At 46.7% G+C, this 22,599-nt stretch overlaps 1 protein-coding gene across 1 annotated transcript in view; it reads right to left on the reverse strand.

Moving 5' to 3' along the window:
* The window catches only part of LOC309547223 (serine/threonine-protein kinase 38), a 94,513-nt gene that overhangs the window by 35,162 nt on the left and 36,752 nt on the right, over positions 1-22,599 (reverse strand). Inside the window, exons 6-8 of the mRNA XM_082247035.1 lie at positions 21,188-21,311; positions 20,362-20,516; positions 12,307-12,409 (exon numbers count right to left, since the gene is read on the reverse strand). Coding sequence (XP_082103161.1) covers positions 12,307-12,409; positions 20,362-20,516; positions 21,188-21,311 — 382 coding nt within the window. The remainder of the gene's footprint in view (positions 1-12,306; positions 12,410-20,361; positions 20,517-21,187; positions 21,312-22,599) is intronic.

The following is a 22,599-nucleotide window of genomic DNA, read 5'->3' on the forward strand; positions in this document are numbered from 1 at the left end:
CCTTGACATGGAAAGGAGGAACCTGACCCCTGATGGAATAGGCCTGAACCACTGTCTGTCTGATCCATTTGGAAATGGACGCAGAGGAAGCGGACAACCCTTTGAGGTCCGTCCATGAGCACAAATAGAGAGACCCCAGAGCTGCCAGGTACACCCTAGATCCCAAGGCGGCAACGGAGCCCGCACTGGAGGGACCAAATGTCGGACACCCTTAAGAAAGTGTGTGGCCAAAGGTCATTGGAAGAAGACCGCTAAAGCTGACAACCTGGCCCTTGATGGTACTCAAGGCCAACTTGGGGGCAGTACGATGGTAGATCTTCCTAGAAGTAGAATCCCTAGCTTTCGTTAATGTAGGACTCACCGATTCAGATAAACCCCTATCCTTCAGCACCTGGTGTTCAACAGCCAAGCGGTCAAAGCCAGTGACTAAAGCAGGATGGAAGATTGGACCTTGGGACAGCAGATCCTCCTTGAGAGGAAGCTTCCAAGGAACATCGGTGACCAGCCGCATCAGATTAGCGTACAAAGCCCACCGAGTCAAGTCCGGAGCCAATAAGACGACCGGAATCCCTTCTGCCTCGATCCTGCGTAGAAGTCTTGGCAGAAGTTTGAGAGGAGGGAAGGCGTAAATCAGCCGATACTGACCCCACGGGGCCACCAGCACGTCTGTGGCCTACGCCAGAGGATCCCTTGACCGAGCTACAAACCTCTGCACCTTTCTGTTGAGCTGAGAGATCCCACAGATCGCCCACAGATCCACCTCCGGAGTGCCCCACCAGAGACACAGCTGATGAAACACCTCCGGATGAAGGGATCACTCCCCTTGGACGAACGCCTGCCGACTGAGATAATCTGCCTGCCAATTTTCCACCCTGGGAATGTGTACAACTGAGATGGCTGAAACTAACTGTCCATGGTGACCACTGTCCAATACAAGGGGAGGGAGGATTTGCCCAGCAGAAGCGCTGAGAACGAAGCCACCATATCAGGGACTCCCTTGTTCCCCGACTCAGCCGGATCGGATTTTCCAGAGACCGTGGAGTCTTGTCCCATTTGGTCAGAATCTCCCTTGGCAGGGACCTCATATAGAACTGTGCAAACTGAAATGCCTCGAAGGTAGACCCCATCAGGCCCAGCACCCACATGCAAGCCGGGAGGGATGACCATCTGTTGGACAGCAGGAGGCAAATTGCAGCCTGCAATTTTTGGAGTTTGTCCATAGGGAGTACACTCTGGCTAAGTCCGAGTCCAGAGTCAGGCCCAGATAGTCCAGCTGCGTGGACTGAGCCAGCAGAAGGAGTTTATCCAAGTAGCCCAGTACAGGGGCTAACACTTTTGTGAAGACCCAAGGAGCAGAGGCGAGACCAAAGGGTAACGCCACAAACTGATAATGCTCCTCTCTCACAGCAAAGCGGAGAAAATGCTGGTGACTGGCACATATTGGAATGTGAAGGTAGGCATCCTTGATATTGATAGAGGCAAGGAAATCTTTTTGACACAGGGATGCTACCACCGTCTAACAGATTCCATTCTGAACTTCTGTACCCACACGAAGCAGTTGAGCGCCTTGAGGTCCAGGATTGTATGCACTTTGTCTTCCTTCCTGGGGATTAGAAAGGCAAACAGGTGAACAGGTTTGAGTAAAAACCCTGAAAAGGTTCAGAAGTCGGAACCGGGACAATCACCCTTTAAAGAAACAGGTCTTGTACCGCCCCAAACAGACCCTGTAAGCGGTCTGGGGACAGGCGCAAGCTGGAAGTAAAAAACCTTGCTGAGGAAAAGAGCAAAACTCAATCTTGCAGCCAGACCAAATTACTTTGTGGACCCACTTATCTCGCAGCAGGGAAGTCCACAGATCCGGAAACCAGTGAAGCCGCCCTCCCACTCCTGATACAGGTGAGGGCGCACCTTCATGCTGAAGGAGCCTTGTCCATTGGTCTGGAGAAGCTTGATCTTGGCTTGCAAGACCAGGTTCATGTGGATCCTCCTGAAGAGGCCCTAAAAATGCTTCTGAGCCCTTGTCAGTCGACCCAGAAAGACGAAAAAAATTATTTTGAGCCAAGAAGGAATGCCCACGTCTGCTACTAGGTTCCTTGCCCTTAGTAGCCTGTGGAAGAAAATTATCTTCCCCTCCGTGAGAACTTTAATGATGTCATCTCCTTGGAAAGGAGGATCTGTCAAGGCCATTTTTAAAGTCCTATACGCAGACCAGCACTTGAGCCAAAAGACACGCCGAAGGACCACTGTCAAAACAGAGACGAGCCATCAGAGGAGCCGCATCACAGATAAACTGCAGTCCCTGGACCAGCTGGTCCACCAGCTTGGCAAAGGCAGGGGGGGGGGAGCAGTTCCCCCTCCAGGTCATGGCGTAAGAGCTTAGCCCACTCGGTAAGAGTTTGCGACACTAGGCCAATTGTGAATACCGGCCTCATTGCCGAGCCAGCCAGAGTGTACCTATTGTGGGCCACAGCCTCTGCCTTCCGGTCAGGCGGATCCTTAAAGGCCAGGGACTCTTCAACCGAAATCATGGTTGTCTTGTTTATTCTTCTGGAAACCGGAGGGTCATCCACCGGTGGCACAGTCCACTTCTTAAGAAGGGACTCCTCAGGGGGGTAACGCCTAGTAAAGCACTTAGGAACCCCACGGGGACGCTTTGGTCGTCCTCACTCTTTAGCGACAATTCTGTCAAAATAGGCAGGGAACAGAAACACCTTTGCCGGTCTGGATGGCTTGTGAGTGCCAAAGGGTACCTGCGTCTCCGTCGGAGCTTCAGCTGCATCCACCAACGTCTTTTCGTGCACGGTCGCAGACGTGGAGGAATCCTCCTCACTATGCAAGGATTCCAGGCATGTGGTTGCAGACCCAGCAGGGTGACCCACAACCACTGCAGTCGAATCAGATTCAGGATCTGAGGAGACAGATGAGGTAGGGGAAGGCGGAGGGCGCTTTTTTCTACCCCATCGCCCTAACGCCCCCTCCACCCAGGATACAAGGGACTCCAGGACTGCCGTCCGTGCATGGATGGATGGTTGGGATCCGCAGCCTCAGAGAGGGGATCAGGTGGGGGTCGATGCGCTCTAAAGACTCCATGAGTCACCAGGGGGACCCCACAAAAGGTGTAAGACCCCGACCGCGCTGGCAGCACCACCCGGTCGCCAGGCACAAAGCACCAAGCGATCCTCAGGGAGCAGGGGAGGGCAGGTGAGGGACTCAGCACGAGGGTGCCTGCGGGAGGGAGGGGAACCTGGGGGCCTGACTGTCCCAAGGAAGGGCCCAGGTCCACCCCAAAACCCTCCAGGGGGAGAGGGGGGGGACAGCTACTCACCATACCAGGAACCAGGCAGCACCACTCCAGACAGAACCCCCCTCTCCATCGAAATGGGGTGCTGACTGCCAGGAGGAATGCTGCGACCCGGTAGTATGCGAACTCGCGAGGCGTGTAACTCGCAGGCCAATCCTCGTCCAGTGGGGCTATGTCGCGGCTGACCTAGCACGGAGCTGAGGTCTGCGCTCTTTCGTTTGCCAGACTGGGGTGACCACTGGATCTAGATTATCCAGTCCATCGCCCAGTCCGGCAGTTGATTGTAGATCTCACAGGAAAAGTCCAGGAGAAAAAAGGTCTATCTAAAAGAAAAAGAATGTTGCCAGAACCATAGATCCCAGCAAGGAACTAGGTGGCTATAGCAGAGAGATGGAGAATACCCCCTGGGACTGCCCATGGGTAAAGCCAAAATGCCTTTGTGCCTAGTGTCCTACTCCTGTAGGGGGCAGTATAACCCAATAGTTATGAATATCAGGGGCTGTGTCCGTCAATGAATGAAAGAGAAAGGTAAAATTTTCATGTCCACATCAATTGAAAAAAAAAAAGTAAAACAAAAACAGTTTTTATGGTAATAGGTGAATAAGATGAAAAATGATTAGCAGAGAAAAAAAAAAATCTGAAAATCACACTAATTCAAAGCGGACTTGTCAGCTGGTGAAAGCTTGTAAATAAGTTAGCCAGGAACCTCTAATACTTTGGGTACCTCTCTGTCTGCATGCGTGCATCTTTTACAAGTGACTTAGGTAAAAAACCCAAAGAGTACTTTCTTACGCAAACCATGACCAGACACTGCTTCTCCTATTGGGCATTAGGAACTTGCTTTCCAAATGGATTTTATAAAACAGGCTCTCTGTGTATTGGGGTTTCACAGATCTTTTTGCAGGAAACAAAAATGTGCATTTGTTTTTTTTTAACTTGGTGCCTGTAAAGCATTAAACCCGCGATCAGCAGATTGCGGGTGCCATGCAGCATTAATGCAGATTTATTTGTCAGTATACCAGTCTGTCGTACATCATATGGGCAGGCAAATACACACTGATAGGAAGAGACAACGAACTACCAGAGCGCTCAACATCGCTCTGGCAGTTCATTGGCAGTTACAACTGACAGCCCCAAAGGCTTTCCGTACTTATATTTTTCCATTCACAGTAATGATTAACGCAACCGCATGGCCACATTCTCTTCAAACAGTGACAGTGGGCGCCCAGGGAAGATGCCTCCTTGCTGTCAATGGTAGAGAGGAGGAAGAGGTTGCAAATATGAAATATTTTACATGTTCCATCCTAAGCAGAGGTGGAACATGTAACATGTTCCATAAGATGAACAAATTCTTGAAAGGCAATGTACAGTATATATGAAAAAAATACATGCACGTATATAGAGCAGTTGTAATTGCTCATAACATATGCAAGCGGTGCTTCCTGCTTTGCCACTCTACATCAGTTTCTGCTTTTGCAGTTCTACTTTACTTTTGCAGTTCTACTTTACTTTCCAGAGTTGTCAGGCTCACAGAAAACATTGTACTCCCAATGTGGCAGGCATTTTATTTCAACACCGAGTTTTTTTCCCTCTAGTGGCTAATCTATAAATCTCTAAATAAAAAAAAAAAAAAAAAGAATGATAACAATAAAGCATGTAAAATGTGTGAAGCTAGTAACACTAAACCTTAAAATTAAAGTAGAACTAAAAATAAAACATATACAGATGCATCTCAACAAATTAGAATATCATCAAAAAGTCAATTTATTTCAGTAATTCAATTCAAAAAGTGAAACTCATTTTATATAGATGCGTTACACACAGTGATATATTTCTAGCATTTCTTTTTTTTTTTTAAATGTTGATGATTATGGCTTATAGCTAGTGAAAACCCAAAGTTCAGTATCTCAGAAAATTAGATTACATAAGACCAATAAAAAAAAAAAAAAAAAAAAAAAGGGATTTTTGACTTACCGTAAAATCCATTTCTCTGATGTTCATTGACGGACACAGCTCCTCATCTTCTTGACTACGAGGGTTATACTGCCCCCTACAGGAGTAGGACACTAGGCAGAAAAGAACTTGATTACGCCTACGGGACAGTCCCAGGAGGTATACTCCTACTCCTAGGTACTCAGTTTTGTTACAAGCAGTGTCAGAAGAGAAAAACCCAACTCCACAGAGGGGTGGGTGCTATGTCTGTCAGTGAACATCAGAGAAATGGATTTTACAGAAAGTCAAAAATCCTATTTTCGCTTTCATTCATTGACGGACACAGCTCCTCATCTTGACTACGTGGGACATCCCAAAGCAGTGTCAAAAAAAGGGGTGGAAACAGCAAGAAAAAAAATACTTCCCAAGATTAAACATAGCCATCCAGGTAACATGGAGCTCAACCATAAAACACCTGGAGCTCACCTGAAAAAAATTAAAACACCCTCAAAGAGGACCAAGTCCTCTAAACAGCAGCCTGCAAAACCTTGCGGCCAAAGGTGGATGCCAACACATCCACCTTATAAAAAACTTTGTGAACGTGTTTACAGATGACCAGGTAGCCACCTTGCAAACCTGCATCACTGACACCTGATGGCAGAAGGCCCTGGAGGCACTAAGCGCCCGAGTACAGTGCGCCTTAACAGGGAAAGGAGGAACCTGACCCTTATTGTAATAAGCCTGAACCACAGTCTGTCTGATCCATCTGGAAATGGTTGCAGCAGAAGCAGCCAACCTTTTGCGAGGTCCATCCGTGAGGACACATCGTGAATCTGACTTTCTAAAAGACTCTGTAGCTGCCAGGTTCACCCATATTGCCCGAACCACAAGGTAATGCAAGGCAATTTTCTTAGGATGCTTAGGCCTGGGACACAGGGAGGGCAACACGATGTCTTCATTCAAATGAAAATCAGAGACGACCTTTGTAAGGAATGACGGACATGGACCAAGAACCACCCTATTCCTGTGAACCACCAGGTAAGGCGAACGACAAGACAGCACTGCCAGCTTCCGACACCCTGCGTGCCGAAGTAATAGCCACCAAAAAGGCCGCCTTCTGGGACAATGTAAGCAGGGAAACCTCCCAAGTTATGGGTGAGGGCGCCCCTTCATGCAGAGGAAGCCTTGTCCACAGGTCTGGCAGAACTTGCTCGTGGCTTGACGGACCAGGTCATCTTAGAACCCCTGGCGGAAGCCCTGAAGGGCTTAGATCCCTTGTCTTGGGACCCTGAGGGAGGAAAAGGCCTCTTGTAAGCTGAAAATAAAGCCCCCCGTCTGCGACGGGATACATTACCCTTGGAAGCCTGAGGAAGAAGAACACTCTTTCCGCCTGTGAGGCCTTTGATGATGTCACCCAAGGAAGCTCCAAACAGGCAATCCCCAACAAAGACCAAATAAGGCCTTCTTAGAAGCCTGGTCAGCAGAACAGCATTTCAGCCAAATAATACACCGCAGGACCACCGCTGAGACAGACAGTCTAGAAATCAAGGGAGCCGCATCCAAAGAGGCTTCACAGACAAACTGTAGCCCTTGGACCAACTGATACACCAGCTCCGCAAAGGAAGGGGGGAGGTCAAGGTCCAGGTCCCAGTGTAGAAGTTTTGCCCACTCTGTCATAGCTTGCGACACCAGGGCAATAGTAAATATTGGCCTAAGTGCCGAGCCAGCCACAGTGATCGTTTGATGGCTCAAGGCCTCCGACCTCCTGTCAGCTGGATCTGAGAAGACCAGGGACTCAACAGGGATTACGGTGGCTTTATTCAACCTTGAAACTTGGGAGTCCACTACAGGAGGAACCGTCCATTTTTTAAGGAGGGAATCCTCAGAGGGGCAAAATGCTTAGGGATTGCAAAGGTGCGTTTCAGGCACCCCCACTGTTTTGTGACAATATTGTCAAAGAAGGCGGGAAAGGGGAACACCTTCGCGGCTTTGGAGGACCTGTGGGTGCCAAAGGTAACCCGTGCCTCCAATACTGCGTTAGTCCCATCCTCCATCTTTAAGGTTTCCCGCAATCAACGCATCCACTAGCGCCTTTTCATGCGCGACTAGAGGGGCAGAGGAATCTTCCTCACTATCTGAGCACACAGGGTGCGTGGGCGCAGACCCCGAAGGGCAACTTGCATCCGCGGCAGCCGAATCGGATTCTGGATCTGATGAGGTGAACGCGAGGGATGCTTTTTGCTAGCCCGTTTACCCAGGACCGAATCGTTTTTGGACACCAAGGACTCCAGGACCGCCGTCAGTGCAGTCAGTTGTTGGGACCCAGAGGGCCCAACAGTCTCTGAGAGGGGATCAGGTGGCGAAATATATTCTCCAGGGACTCCATAAATGGAAAGGGGAACCAACACAAAAAAAAAAAAAAGTGTAGAACACTGCAAGGGACAACCCACTGCGCCGGCAGCACAACAAGAACCAGCACAGAGCACTACCGCTGCAACAGCAGAGAGAGGGAAAGAGAACCCCACACACTCACCACCACCGGGTCAGGTACTCACAGCACCGAAATATAGTATCTCACAAAAGTGAGTACACCCCTCACATTTTTGTAAATATTTTATTACATCTTTTCATGTGACAACACTGAAGAAATGACACTTTGCTACAATGTAAAGTAGTGAGTGTACAGCTTGTAAAACAGTGAAAATTTGCTGTCCCCTCAAAATAACTCAACACACAGCCATTAAAGTCTAAACCGCTGGCAACAGAAGTGAGTACACCCCTAAGTTAAAATGTCCAAATTGGGCCCAAAGTGTCAATATTTTGTGTGGCCACCATTATTTTTGAGCACTGCCTTAACCCTCATGGGCATGGAGTTAACCAGAGCTTCACAGGTTGCCACTGGAGTCCTCTTCCACTCCTCCATGATGACATCATAGAGCTGGTAGATGTTAGAGACCTTGCGCTCCTCCACTTTTCATTTGAGTATGCCACACATGCTCAATAGGGTTTAGGTCTGGAGACATGCTTGGCCGGGCCATCAACTTTACCCTCAGCTTCTTTAGCAAGGCAGTGGTTGTCTTGGAGGTGTGTTTGGGGTCGTTATGTTGGAATACTGCTCTGTGGCCTAGTCTCTGAAGAGAGGGGATCATGCTCTACTTCAGTATGTCACAGTACATGATGGCATTCATGGTTCCCTCAATGAACTGTAGCTCCCCAGTGAAGGCAGCACTCATGCAGCCCCAGACAATGACACTCCCACCACCGTGCTTGACTGTAGGCAAGACACACTTGTCTTTGTACTCCTCACCTGGTTGCCGCCATACACGCTTGACACCATATGAACCAAATAAGTTTATCTTGGTCTCATAAGACCACAGGACATAGTTCCAGTAATCCATATCCTTAGTCAGTTTGTCTTCAGCAAACGGTTTGTGGGCATTCTTGTGCACCATCTTTAGAAGAGGCTTCCTTCTGGGACGACTGCCATGCAGACCAATTTGATGCAGTTTGTGGCTTATGGTCTGAGCACTGACAGGCTGACCTCACACCCCTTCAACCTCTTCAGCGATGCTGGCAGCACTCATACGTTTATTTCCCAAAGACAACCTCTGGATAGGACACTGAGCACATGCACTCAACGTCTTTGGTCAACCATGGCGAAGCCTGTTGAGTGGAACCTGTCCTGTTAATCCGCTGTATGGTCTTGGCCACCGTACTGTAGCTCTGTTTCAGGGTCTTGGCAATCTTCTTATAGCCTAGGCCATCTTTATGTAGAGCAACAATTCTTTTTTTCAAATCCTCAGTTCTTTGCCACAAGGTGCCATACTGAACTTCCAGTAACCAGTATGAGAAAGAGAGAGAGAGCGATAACTCCAAATTTAACACACATGCTCCCCATTCACACCTGAGACCTTGTAACACTAACGAGTCACATGACACTGGGGAGGGAAAATGGCTGATTGGGCCCAATTTGGACATTTTCACTAAGGGGTGTACTCACTTTTGCTACCAGCGGTTTAAACATTATTGGCTGTGTGTTGAGTTATTTTGAGGGGACAGCAAATTTACACTGTTATACAAGCTGTACACTCACTACTTTACATTGTAGCAAAGTGTAATTTCTTCAGTGTTGTCACATGAAGAGATATAGTAAATTATTTACAAAAATGTGAGGGGTGTACTCACTTTTGTGAAATACTGTAACTGCACACCATCCGGCGATCAGGAAAAGGAATATCCAGGGATCAGCAGCTGAATCACTGCCTATCCAGCTCTAAAAACATGGTCCCCACTATTTTCAATGTGAAACCACAAGAAAATGGCCGCCGATCTGTAGCATAAAAGGCTACAAGAAAATGGTGGCCTCCGGGGGCCCCAATAGGAAGGGGGCACAGGCAGGCGCCCCCACCAGGCCCATCCCCCTCCCAAGGTTTGATCACTGGTGGCGCGCTCCCCCCCCCAATTGCCAGCTCAACACCCCAGGCCGACCTAAAAAGGTAGGTCCTGGGGGGGGGGGGGGGGCGGTGGGCAGATGATGGGCAAGGCCTGCAGAAGACCACCGAGAAAGGAGGGGGAATGCTGACTGGGAGGAAGTTGAGTCCAAGGGTCCAACCATCTCAGGGAGGGGCCCACGTCCATCCCAAAACCCTCCAGGGGTGGAGGGGGGACAGCTACTTACCACGCAAGGAACAGGATGAGCACAGCTCCAGACAGACCACGGCTCCATCATAATGTGGGCGCTGTGACTCAGGCCAATGCCAGCTCATGTGTGCCTTCGCGAGGAGTTTAACTCGCAGGCCAGCTCCCTGTCCAGTGGGCTATGTCGCAGGCCGACATAGCGCAGAGCTGAGGTCTGCACACGCTCGCTGGCCAGACTGGGGGGGGACCCTCTGGATCTAGACTATCCAGTCCATCACTTGATTGTAGATCAAACACGAACAAAATATTAAAAAGAGGAAAAAAATTCCATTTAAAAAGAAAAATTTGCCAGGACCAGAGATCCTAGCAAGGAACTAGGTCCTTACTCCTGACTAGGCAAAAAAAAAAAAAACTGAGTACCTATAGCAGAGAGTGGGAGTATACCCTCCCTGGGGCAGCCCCATACGCGTAGTTAAGTTATTTTCTGCCTAGTGTCCTACTCCTGTAGGGGACAGTATAACCCACGTAGTCAAGAAGAGGAGCTGTGTCTGTCAATGTACGAAAGAGAAAAATGATTTTTTAGCACAGAAATGTTGGTTTACTGAAAAGGAAGTCTATGTACGGTATAGTATGCAGTAAACCAATACTTGGTTGGGGCTTCTTTTGCATGAATTACTGCATCAATGTGGTGTGGCATGGAGGCAATCAGCTTGTGGCACTGCTGAGGTAATATGGAAGCTTTGATAGCAGCCTTCAGCTCGTCTGCATTGTTGGGCCTGGCATCTCTCATCTTCCTCTTTTCAGTAAGCCAACATTTCTGTATTAAAAATAATTTTTTTTTTTTTTTATTGGTCTTATGCAATATTATCATTTTCTGAGATACTGAATTTTGAGTTTTCTTTAACTGTAAGCCATAATCATCAAAAAAAAAAACTATGTTTTAAATATATCACTGTGTGTGACGAATCTATATAAAATATACGAATTTCACTTTTTGAAACAAATTACTGAAATAAATAAACTTTCAGATGATATTCTAATTTTATGAGATGCACCTGTATATTATGTGGAACAACAAGCTCCTTCTCCAGCTTTTCTTTATATATGGAAAAGCTTTATAAACTAACAAAGTTACCCACTTAACATTAAAGTTTGTAAAATAAGTAAATAAAGGGACTTTGTTAGGAAGCACAATTCCAGGCAAATCTTTTTAACCACCTCAATACTGGGCACTTAAACCCCCTTCCTTCCCAGACCAATTTTCAGCTTTTAGCGCTGTTGCATTTTGAATGACAATTGCGCGGTCATGCAACACTGTACCCAAACCAAATTTGTGTAATTTTTTCCCAACAAATAGAGCTTTCTTTTGGTGATATTTGATCACCGCCAGGTTTTTTCTTTTTTGGTGCACAAATAAAAAAAGAAGATCGAAAATTTTGAAAAAAAAAAAAAAATTTTTTTTGTTTAGGTTATAAAATTTTGTAAATAGATACGTTTTTTCCTGCACTGATGACGCCGCACTGACAGGCACTGATGAGGAGACACTGATATGCAGCACTGATAGGTAGCACTGATATGCAGCACTGATGGGCACAGATATGTGGCACTGATAGATAGCACTGATATGCAGCATTGGTGGGCACTGATAGGCAGCGCTGATGGGCACTGATAGGCAGCACTGATGGGCACTGATAGGCAGCACTGATGGGGACTGATAGGCGGCACTGATGGGCGGCACTGGTGGGCAATAATGGGCACTGGTGGGCGGCACTGATAGATGGCAATAACGGGCACTGGTGGGCAGCACTGATAGATGGCATTGGTGGGCAGCACTGATAGGGGGGCACCACTGGCAGGCTCTCTGAGCCCTGTTTGCCATCCCTGGTGGCCATGGTGGGCATCCCTGGTGGTCATGGGTGGGCATCCCTGGTGGCTCTATTGGCACCCCCTTCCCCCAGGGCTGCACTGGTAATCAATCATCTGATTACCAGCACAGACCCCCCCTGTGATCAGTGAGTAATTAGAAATACTCACTGATCACCCCAGCTGCAGAATCGATCCTCTTCTCTTCTCCTCACTGACAGGATCTGCCAGGAGGAGAAGAGATCGAAGCTATTACAATGGCTGTATTGACATTACATGACGGCTGTGATTTAACACAGCCGTCATGTGATCAGGAGGGCCAATCACAGGGCCCTCCTGCCGAGTCTTGTCGCTCTGTGTCCTAGGGACACAGGCACATCGAGATCGCGCCGCTGCGCGTGCCCGCGGCGGCGCGATCTCTCTCCTTCTGAAGGACGTTCCGGAACGTCCGATCAGAAGGAGGAGACTCCCACCCGGACGTATATTTAGAAATGGCCCGGGTGGGAGGTGGTTAAATTAATTAGACTGAACAGAGAATTACATTAACACTAGGAGGAATAAACCATACTTACTGAAGTCATTCGGCAGGCTGTGGTTCAGATTTCTGTAAAAATCTGTCCGATGGGCTTTTTTAAGTCCTGTACATAATCCAAAGTCTGAAAGTTTTACATGTCCCTTAAAAAGGAAAAAATAAAAAAAATCGCCATCGATTTACTATAACTATATAGGACTTTAAGATTTTAAAAAGTATATTTATTTAAGAACATACACTGAACTAGTAACCGGAACAAAATATATTACTTTTGGGTAAAAATTAAAACAAAATTATTCAAGGCAACTAAATTAAATTAAATAAATGTAAATTATAAAAGGGCTTCAAGGGAAGTAAGGCGTTGGGACATTTTACAAAATAAATGAGGCATAGCTGAAGGTGCCTAAAAATTGGAGAATGCAATCCTATTCATAGTTGTATAAATATCCTTGTAATGAACCAAACAATGGCTTGCAAAAATAGCAATACTTTTAGAATTTCAAGAGTAAGAACCACAAGGAATTAGCCAGAAAACTATCCTCTGTGCAACCACTGATGTTTGCTTCTCTCTGTTACGAAGGACTTGATTTTACTAATTTCTGGACTTACTCCTGGACAATAAGATTACTTAAGTAGCCATTGCCTTTACTTATAGGAAAGAGTGATGGCCAGTGCATGGGGCCTATTCCAGACAGAAGGGACATCAAAAACAATGTGAGCCATGATCAATAGGGAAAACAGTGGATGGTTTTCTGGCTGGCAGACAGGGTGTTTATATTGACAGATAAGTAGGTTACTCTGTTAAAGAAAAATCTGTACAATCACCAAAAAAAAAACCAAAAAAAAACAAAAAAAAAAAAAAAAAAGGAAGACTTTCTACTTTTGGTATAAAACAACACAGGCTAGCAAATACTTTCTTGCCAATATTTTCTTTAAAGTTAAATAAAATTATCAAAAGAAAAATATTTAACCCCAATAATGACACAAAATTCTCCAATCCAATTCTAGAGATTTTTTTCAACTATTTACAAAAATGCAATATTCTATAATAACAAAAAACGTCTCTATTACATAAACTATTTTACTTATAGGACTTCACAGATATCAGTAATCAAAAAAAGAAGAACAGCCTTTAAGTGAAAAATACAACACAAAAAAACTGAGCAATAAGACAGACTAATTCTTTGCGTACATTACCATCATCATTAACCACTTCCAGCCCTAGGACGTCATATGACGTCCTGGACTTTGAGTGGAGATATCTGAATATCAGCTGCAGGCATCATTCAGATATCATCTTTTGCAGCCAGCGATTCTGTGCACCATAAAAACAATCATTGCGGCAGTTCAGCAATTTGATCGTTCTTACAGGCGGCGGGAGGGGACGTCCCCCCACCTCCCGCAGCCCTTCGGTGCTTCTACCGGCTCACCCATGCGATCGGCGATCCAGAGAAAGAATCCACCGGCGGCAGAAGTTCACCATAGAGAATCCTGGAGGACAAGATGGTCCCCGGCAGTCTCTGACTCTTGGAGGTCCGGGCACGACGTTATGACGTCACGTCCAGCCTGGCAGTTGTAAATACTGCCGTGCGCTCAGCTGGAAAGGCTGAGATCGTTTTATTTTATTTATTTTTTTTATCTCAGTCTTTCGAGCCTAGAAGGAGAGATGTGGGGACTTCAAGAGCTACGTCGCTTTGCCCAGGAGCGGCTGCCTGCCGCAGTAAATCTGCGGCGGGCAGTAGTCAAGTGCTTAACCACTCTGCAACCGCTCACAGTAATACTACTGCGGCAGAGTGGTTCGTTATCGTCCAGTCACGTAGTATTAACGTGACTGGACACTCCCCCTTCTGAGCGGCGCTTGCGCGCCGCCGGAGGCTCGCTCCCGCTGTTTTCATTCACAGCGGGAGTCGGGCCAGGGGAGGAGCAGCGGCGATCGCCGCTGCTCTTACCCGATCGTCGGGGATCGAGTCTGGAGATCCGCCCGCTGTGTGTAAACACAGCGGGCGGATCTCCATAGTGACAGGGAGTGACAGATCGGACTGTTCAGCATAGCTGGACATCCGATCTGTCCATGAATCACTCAGTCCCCTCCCCCCCTACACGTCAGTAAGCACCAGGCATACATTAACCCCTCCCTCTCCAATAAAATTAACCCCTTCCCTGCCAGTGTCATTTTTACAGTAACAGTGCATATTTATAGCACTGATTACTGCAGTAATGTCACTGGTACCCCCAAAAGTGTCAAAAATGTCAGTCAGGGGTCCGGTCTGTCCGCCGCAATGTCGCAGTCCCGCAAAAAAAATCGCAGATCGCCGCCATTACGCGTTAAAAAAAAAACACCAAAAATGACAGAAATCTTTCCCTTTGTTAGTAAACGCAATAACTTTTGCGCAAACCAATCAAAATACGCTTATTGCGATTTTTTTTTACCAAACATATGTAGCATAAAACAAATTGGCCAAAAATTTTTAAAAAAATTGGTTTTTACATCTTTTTTGGGGGGAATTTCATATAAAAAAATGTTAAAAATATTGTTATTTTTTCAAAATAAACGCTCTTTTTTTGTTTATAGCGCAAAAAGTAAAAATCGCACAGGTGATCAAATACCACCAAAAGAAAGCTCTGTTTGTGGGAAAAAAAGGACGTAAATTTCGTTTGGGTACGGCGTCGCACGACCGCGCAATTGTCAGTTGAAGTCGCACAGCGCCGAATCGCAAAAAGTGGCCTGGACGGAAGACAGCAAAATCCTCCGGTTGTAAAGTGGTTAAAGACCGGTGACTCCTTCACCGGGACCACAGTAGATTTGTTCAGTCTGAAGACCGGATGGTCCACCTTTGGTGGAACGGTCCATTTTGCGGATACCGTGTCCGTGAATGGATAGCACCTCTTAAATTGGTCAGAGATAATTTGGTCAAAAAGTTCCGGACAAGGGAAAACTTTTTTCCTGATTTCTGTGATTTGCGAGTGCCAAATGACACCTTCGTCCCTGACGCTGCAGAATCTTCAGCCATTTTTAGAGTTTCCCGCACTGACACTATAAGTGCCTCCATCAGCACGCTTTCCCGCGTGGCTGCAGACGAGAATATGTCGTCCTCGCCATCCGAGTGCGATGACGCAGAACCCTTAGGGTTACATGCGTCCGTGGCGGCCATATCTACCTCAGAATCTGAGGATACAGGAGAGGCAGGGGAGGGCACTGGGCACTTTTTACTAGTGGTGTTTTTTAAAACCAAATCCACCTTTGACACCAGGTTTTCCGAATTTGCCCTTAAAGCAGAGTTCCGGCCACAAAATCGACATAATCGATTTTGAGCCATCCGCTTGCGATTGGTCACCTGAAAAAGAAAATGGATAGTTACGATTTTTTTTTTTGTTTACTTACGTTGTTATTGAAGAAAAATATACTTACCTTTCTTCCACTTACTCCCTCTGCGGCCGCGGCCCGCGCCGTCACTTCCTCTTTGCATTAATTCCTGGGAGCTGAACGTCGTCGCTCCCAGGAATCAATGCGCCTGCACCGGCCCCGCTCGTCACTTACGGTGCGGCGCCGCATTCCCTGCTAAAAAGCTTCTGGGCATGCCCAGAAGCTGTGGAGGGATGATGCGCCTGCACCAGAAGTGATGAGCGGGGCCGGTGCAGGCGTATACTGGGAGAAGAGGACACGGAAGATGACACAGAAGAGGACGCGCTGGCTTCAGCTGCCCACATCCGAGATGGCAGCGCTGGAGAAGAAATTTTAAAAAGGTAAGTATTTCTTCAAAAAGGTAAGTGCGACCCGGGACAGTACAGAGGCTATCCATTGTGGAATGTACTAGCCCCGACTGTCCCGGGGGTATTTTATTGGAAAATAAAATTTGTGGCCGGAACTCCGCTTTAAGGCAGACAGCGGTTGCGACCCGGAGGTTCCCTTAACCGCAAGGAGGGGATCTATATGTGAAATTTGTTCCTGGGACTCCATATGAACCCTGGAATAGCACAGTGTCACTTTAAGAAAACTGCGAAAACCAGACCCACACCGCTGCACCAGCGGTATTACAAGTTCCAGCCACTAGCACTGCAGAAAGCAGGGTGAGAGAGAGACCTACAGGGACCCCAATAGACATACCACCATTTGATACGGAGGAAACAGAATCCTTCCTGCTGGCAGAGAAAATCTTCAAAGGAAGAGGAAGTACCTGGGTCATTCAATAGAGTAAAAGTTTGCGGACTCCGGGAAAATGGGCGCCCAATGCATTTCTATGAGGAAACCATAAAAACATGGCCGTCAATGCACTTCAATGGGAACTTCTGCAAAACGGGGCTGAACGATTCTACAGTAAATTGGCAGCCACCACGGCGCGTCATGCGGTCTCCGGGACCCCTTAAGTGGTCCAAAAGATTTTTGGCATCGGGGGGGGGGGGGGGGGGAGGGGTTGTTCCCCAGCAGAGACCCTCACCAGGGTTAACCCCCCCAGTGGATCCGATGTAGCGGCATCGGCGCTTCCACCCCCCCCCCCCCCCCAAGGACAACCCCATCGCTGACTGAAGTAGGGACCCCTATGATGGTGGGAAGGGAGGCCTTAAGGGGGGGGGGGGGCTGGTACATACCGAGAGGCAAGGGGGAATTCGGGATACCTGAAGGTCTGACCTTCCCAGGGAGGGGCCCACTTCCACCCCGAGACCGCCAGAGCTATGGAGGGACACTACTCACCATACCAATGACATTGGGTGGGCGTAATTTCGGACAGACTACCTCTTTACTCAGGGTGGGGGTGCTGACAGCCAAGGGGTACACTGCCACTCAGGATGAACCAGGTCATGTGCGTCCCAGCAAGGTATTTCACTCGGGGGCCAGCCTCCGTCCATTGGTGCTCTCTCATTGAGAGGTCTAGCGCTGGGCTATAACCTGCTCACAGGCCGGGCTGGGAGACCTTAAGGATCTGGGATATCCAGTTCGAAACCCAGTCCGGCTGTTGATTGCAGTTCTCTAAGGAACATGACTAGCTAAAACATTTACATTTCAACAAAGGTTCCCGTTTAAAAATAAAAGACAAGCGAAGACCAAAGTCACAGCCGGGAACTAGGTACTACTCCTAAACTAGGCAGAAAAACTGAATCCTTTAGCAGAGGGAGTTGGTGTATGCCTGCAGGGATTTATGCCTGCCTTCCCCATAGGCATAGTAAAGATTTTTCCTGCCTAGTGTCCTACTCCTGTAGGGGGCAGCATAACCCAACGGTCAAGAAGAATATGGAGCTGCGTCTGTCAATGAACGATAAAGAAATCCTAATTTCTCCTTTATTCACTGACGAACACAGCTCCTGATCTTCTTAACCATTAGGACGTCCCAAAGCAGTCAAACATGAGGGGTGGGAACAGCGAAAAATAAATTCCCAAGGCTAAACTATAGCCAACGAGGTAAACAGGAGTTCAACCAAAACAACTGGAGCCGACCTGAAAAAAATACGCCCTCAAAGAAGACCAACCTTGCGGCCAAAGGAAGCATCTGCAGATGCCAAAACATCCACTTCATAGAACTTTGTGAAAATGTGCACCGATGACCAGGTGGCCACCTTGTAAATCGGCGTCACTGATGCCTGATGACGGAAGGCCCAGGAGGCAATGAGCACCCAAGTAAAAAGTGCCCGACAGGAAAAGGAAGAACCGGACACTTGATGGAATAGACCTGAACCACCGTCTGTCTGATCCATCTGGAAATGGTCGCAGAGGAAGCGAACAATCCTTCCGAGGCCCATTCGTGAGCACAAATAGTGAGTCTGGCTTCCTAAAAGACTCCGCAGCTGCAAGGTACCCCTAAATCCCCGGGCCACCTCCAAGGCATGCAAAGCAAGTTTCTTCGGATGTTTTGGCCTAGGACACGGAAGGCAACACAATGTCCTCATTCAAATGAAAATCATAGACAACCTGAAGAAGGGACGACGGACAGGGGCGAAGAACCACCTTATCACTGTGAACCACCAAGTAAGGTTAACGTCACCTATTCCGACACCCTGCACGCAGAGGTGAAACCGACCAAAAAAGGCCATCTTCTAGGACAGCGTAAGCAGGAGAATCTCCTGAAGATTCTCAAAAGGAGGCTTCTAGAGGACTGAGATCACCAAATTGAGGTCCCAAGGCGGCAACAGAGACTGCACTGGAGGGGTCAAGTGCCTATCTCCCTGAAGAAAAGTACACACCAAGGAGTATGTGGCCAAGGGCTGTTAAAAGAATACCGCTAAGGCCGACACCTGACCCTTAATAGTACTCAAGGCCAGTTTCTGCTCAACCCCCCAATGAAGGAAGGTCAAAATCTGAGCCACGGAAAAAAGAGCGAGGATGAACCCCAAGGTACTCACACCAGGCCATGTAGGTCTTCCACAATACGATAGTAGATCTTCCTAAAAATAGATTTCCTAGCTTTTAACAGTGTTGGAATCACTCAGACAAACCTCTATCCATTAGCACCTGGCGTTCAACAGTCAAGCCTTCAAAGTCAGCGACTGTGAAGCAAGATGGAAGATTAGACCTTGAGACAGCAGATCCTCCCTGAGAAGAAGCTTCCAAGGAAGGTCAGCGACCAGCCGCACCAGTTCTGCGTACCAAGCCCAGCGAGGCCAGTCCAGGGCCCCTAACATGACCGGAAACCCTTCTGCCTCGATCCTGCGTAGAAGTCTTGGCAGAACCCTGAGAGGAGGGAAGGTGTAAATCAGATGATACTGACCCCACGGGGACACCAGCGCATCCGTGGCGAATGCCAGAGGATCCCGTAACCGAGCCACAAACTTCTGCACCTTTCTGTTGAGCCGGGACACTAACAGATCAACCTTGGGGATGCCCCACCGGACACAACTGATGAAACACCTCAGGATAAAGGGACCACACCTCTTGGTCCCACGCCTGCTGACTGAGGTAATCCGCCTGCCAGTTTTCCAGAATCCCCCGGAATGTGTATGGCGGAGAGGGCTGGAACGAACAGTTCTGCCCACCTTCGAATTCAGGCTACCTCCAGGACAATTCTTGTGCCCCCCTGGTGATTGGCATAAGCCATGGCAGTGGTATTGTCCAATTGAATGTGCACTGGACATCCCTGAAGACGATCTGTCCAATGTTCCAGGCACACAGTCTGATCGCTCGGAGAACCAAGACATTGATCAGTAGTCTGAACTCTTCCGGTGTCCAGACCACCTAAACAAGATTTTTGCCGGGACGCCACCAGAGAAAAGCCCCCACCAGGTTTTCTGCCTAGTGTCCTACTCCTGGAGGCGGCAGTATAAACCAATGGTTAAGAAGATCAGCAGCTGTATCCGTCAATGAACGAAAAAGAAATGATGATTTTAACATGTAGGAGAGGAGTGCCAAAATAGGCCCGTTATGGAAGTGGTTAAACACTGCCTAGCTTTAGACAGGCTGAAGCTTTTCTTTTTCCACCCCAACATTAAACTGGGCCATAACTGGGCATGGATTAGTTTATATTAAACATTTCTTCCCTGTAGCTCAAAGGAGATATCCAGTCATTGTTTGACAGGCTTTCAAATGACAACTTAAGCCAGGCCATAGATGGTTCGGATCTCGGCCGGCTGAGCAGTACCAGCCGAGATTCAAACCCTCTATGGGCAGGCTGGTTGTACCCAAGTTTATCTATCGGTTGACTTGGATACAACCAGCATGTTGGATTATTACATGCGACTTCTGGTAGCGGCCATAGCCACTAGCAATAATCACAGTTTTTCCTAGGGAGGTAAAGCTCACCCCCCACTGGGAGAACACAATACCCCACCCATAATTCCCCCATCATCACTAACTGCTTAAGAGGTCCAATATCTTCTTACCAAAGTCTTAGTGAGCGTATCATACTAACACTTCTAATAAAAAAAAAAAACAGCCACAAAAAGCTTACCAAACTACTACATAGAGATGTATGAATTTGCATGGATGTACTGTATATGTATGTAATCTCAGGCATGCAAAGCATTATTTCAACATCAAGCGAAACTATTTTTATACAAAAAAAAATGTAAACTTAAAAATGCAACAGAAAATCATATGGGATTTTGTTTAATATGACCTTTTTAGTTAATCTCAGTGACAAAAATCCAGGACTATATAGTATACAATTACCTTGCTATCAAGTAAGAGGTTATCTGGCTTGATATCCCGATGTATAAAACCAAGCTGGTGGATTGAATCAATTGCAAGTACTGTTTCAGCAATGTAAAATTGTGTTTCCTCCTCGGTCAAAGTATCTTTTTTCATCAGCAAGGTCATCATATCACCTAATATGGGAAGAGAGAGCATTATCTTTAAGGCCAATGTAAAAAAAGAAAAAAAAAAAAATTCATCAAAATGTACAAATTTTAATGTGGATTCACCTTTTTATTGGCTTATTTTTAAGGAAGAGGTAATTAACATGTACAGTTGTGATTTTTGAATTTATGTCGATAGAAGCCCAGGTCGAGACTACTTTTTCTCTAGTTCAGGTCAGGTTTTTCTTTTTTTTGCGGTTATGTTACAGGACACCGACATTCAAAAACCGACAAAGGTTCTAACTCTTCTCAACTCCACTAAATAAAACCTGCTTTCATTGTCATCTGTCCCCATTGGAGAAATCCTTTCACTTCCTGCCCCAAGAAGCACAAAAGATGTTAGGATAAACACTTCAAAGCTAGGACAATGATGGCGATGTAAACCTAACCAAAGAAATTTCCATGTAACCCAAAAATTGGGAAAAAAAAAAAAAAAGTTCTGATTGGCAAGGTCCTTAAAATTCGATTCATTTTTTCTTTTTACTGGTTCAAATACCAAATTGACTGACCAAATATGCAAATACGAGGCTACACAGTATCAGTTTTTCCTTGATCTATAGCGTGAATATTTATATCAAATAAAAAATATCAATTTCATGATTATTATTTAACTGTTCACTATGATTATGTAACCAAAGTACCTCCAGGTAGGAACTCCATGATCAGGTAAAGGTTCAATTTGTCTTGAAAGCTGTAAAACATTTTTACCACCCATAGACTGTCTGCTTCTACCAAAATATCTCTTTCTGCACGAATGTGTCCAACCTAGAAACAAAATGACACAATAAAATTTACTAAATAAAAATTGTAACTGATAAAATAACATATCAAAGCTGTTAATTCTAGCTTTATTCCTCAACAAGGCAGCGCAAAAACCAAATCTAAGTGGCTATTTCCACTAACTCTTAGCAACCGACCTTTTTACCGATGGAATTTCCCTTTTTGTTACTTAGAGCAGAGATCCACCCAAAAGGAAAGTCGCTTTCCCTTCTCTGGTTTGCGAAATGGAGGGGGAGGGAGCGGGTACCCAATTTTGACAGGTACCCTCTCCCACACTTCCGCTCAGACCGCCTAGGTAATCGGGAGTTCTCCTTTGTAGCTGCTGACTTAATTTTTAGGAGACTGGAGCTCTTCTCTAATCAAACTAGATTACACAAATGTCAGTATTGCTGCAGAACCTGAGCTAGCATTTATAGATTTCAACCATTTTTTGTAAGTTCTGTACAGTGCATGTATCACTTGTTCTATAGTTGATTCTCTCTAAAACCCCTGGGGATCAATCTGCTTTTCCCTGTCTAGACTGTCCTTATTCACAAGTAGAATGAGAAGTGGTCCTGGACTGTGGCCTAGTGCCATAGTGAAAGCCTAGGATCTCCCCCCTTCAAACTTCTCCAGGCCCCAAGCAAATGGGGAGGTCAGGGAACATGCTCTCTGAAAAACCATATGTGCACTGCTGCCCATACCATGGTACCAACCTGTTCTGTTCCTTCAGAGTGCTATGCTGTGACTCCCATTTGCAAAACGTGGGAGGGGCAGCATCACGGCTGTGCCATTTAAGCAGGCAGCACCCGTAAACCTGAATGGAAGACTGGGTGAACGTGAAAACCTTGTCAGCAGTGACAGCGCACCGTTGGCGCACTTTGTTCTAAGGTAAGTATTTCATAATGTGCCAGTATGTGATGCATACTAGCACGTTATGTGATTGCCTTGCGGGGGAATTTTTTCTCCCCCCAATGCCGCGGTTTACTACCGCTTTAATTAACTCCAATTTTGTAAGACACAAACTTAGTCTTTTATTTTGAATTTGGCACAGGTGTTGCACTACAACATAGAAAAGGAAATAATTAAAACTACATGAATATGGTGCACAAGTTGCTGTCAAACAAATCCGTAAGATGTTTATTTTTTTTTTAAATCAGGCGCAACACATTAACAAGAGAAATGAATGCCATAAAAGTAGCACAGCAACTTTATTGATTCCCCCCGTCACAGATTAACAAATTATTCTGATCTAACACATCTCAGTTGATGTGTACACACTAGAAGATGGAGA

This window comes from Pelophylax lessonae (assembly GCF_965119305.1).
Source record: "Pelophylax lessonae genome assembly, chromosome: 2".
Taxonomy (NCBI): Eukaryota; Metazoa; Chordata; class Amphibia; order Anura; family Ranidae; genus Pelophylax; species Pelophylax lessonae.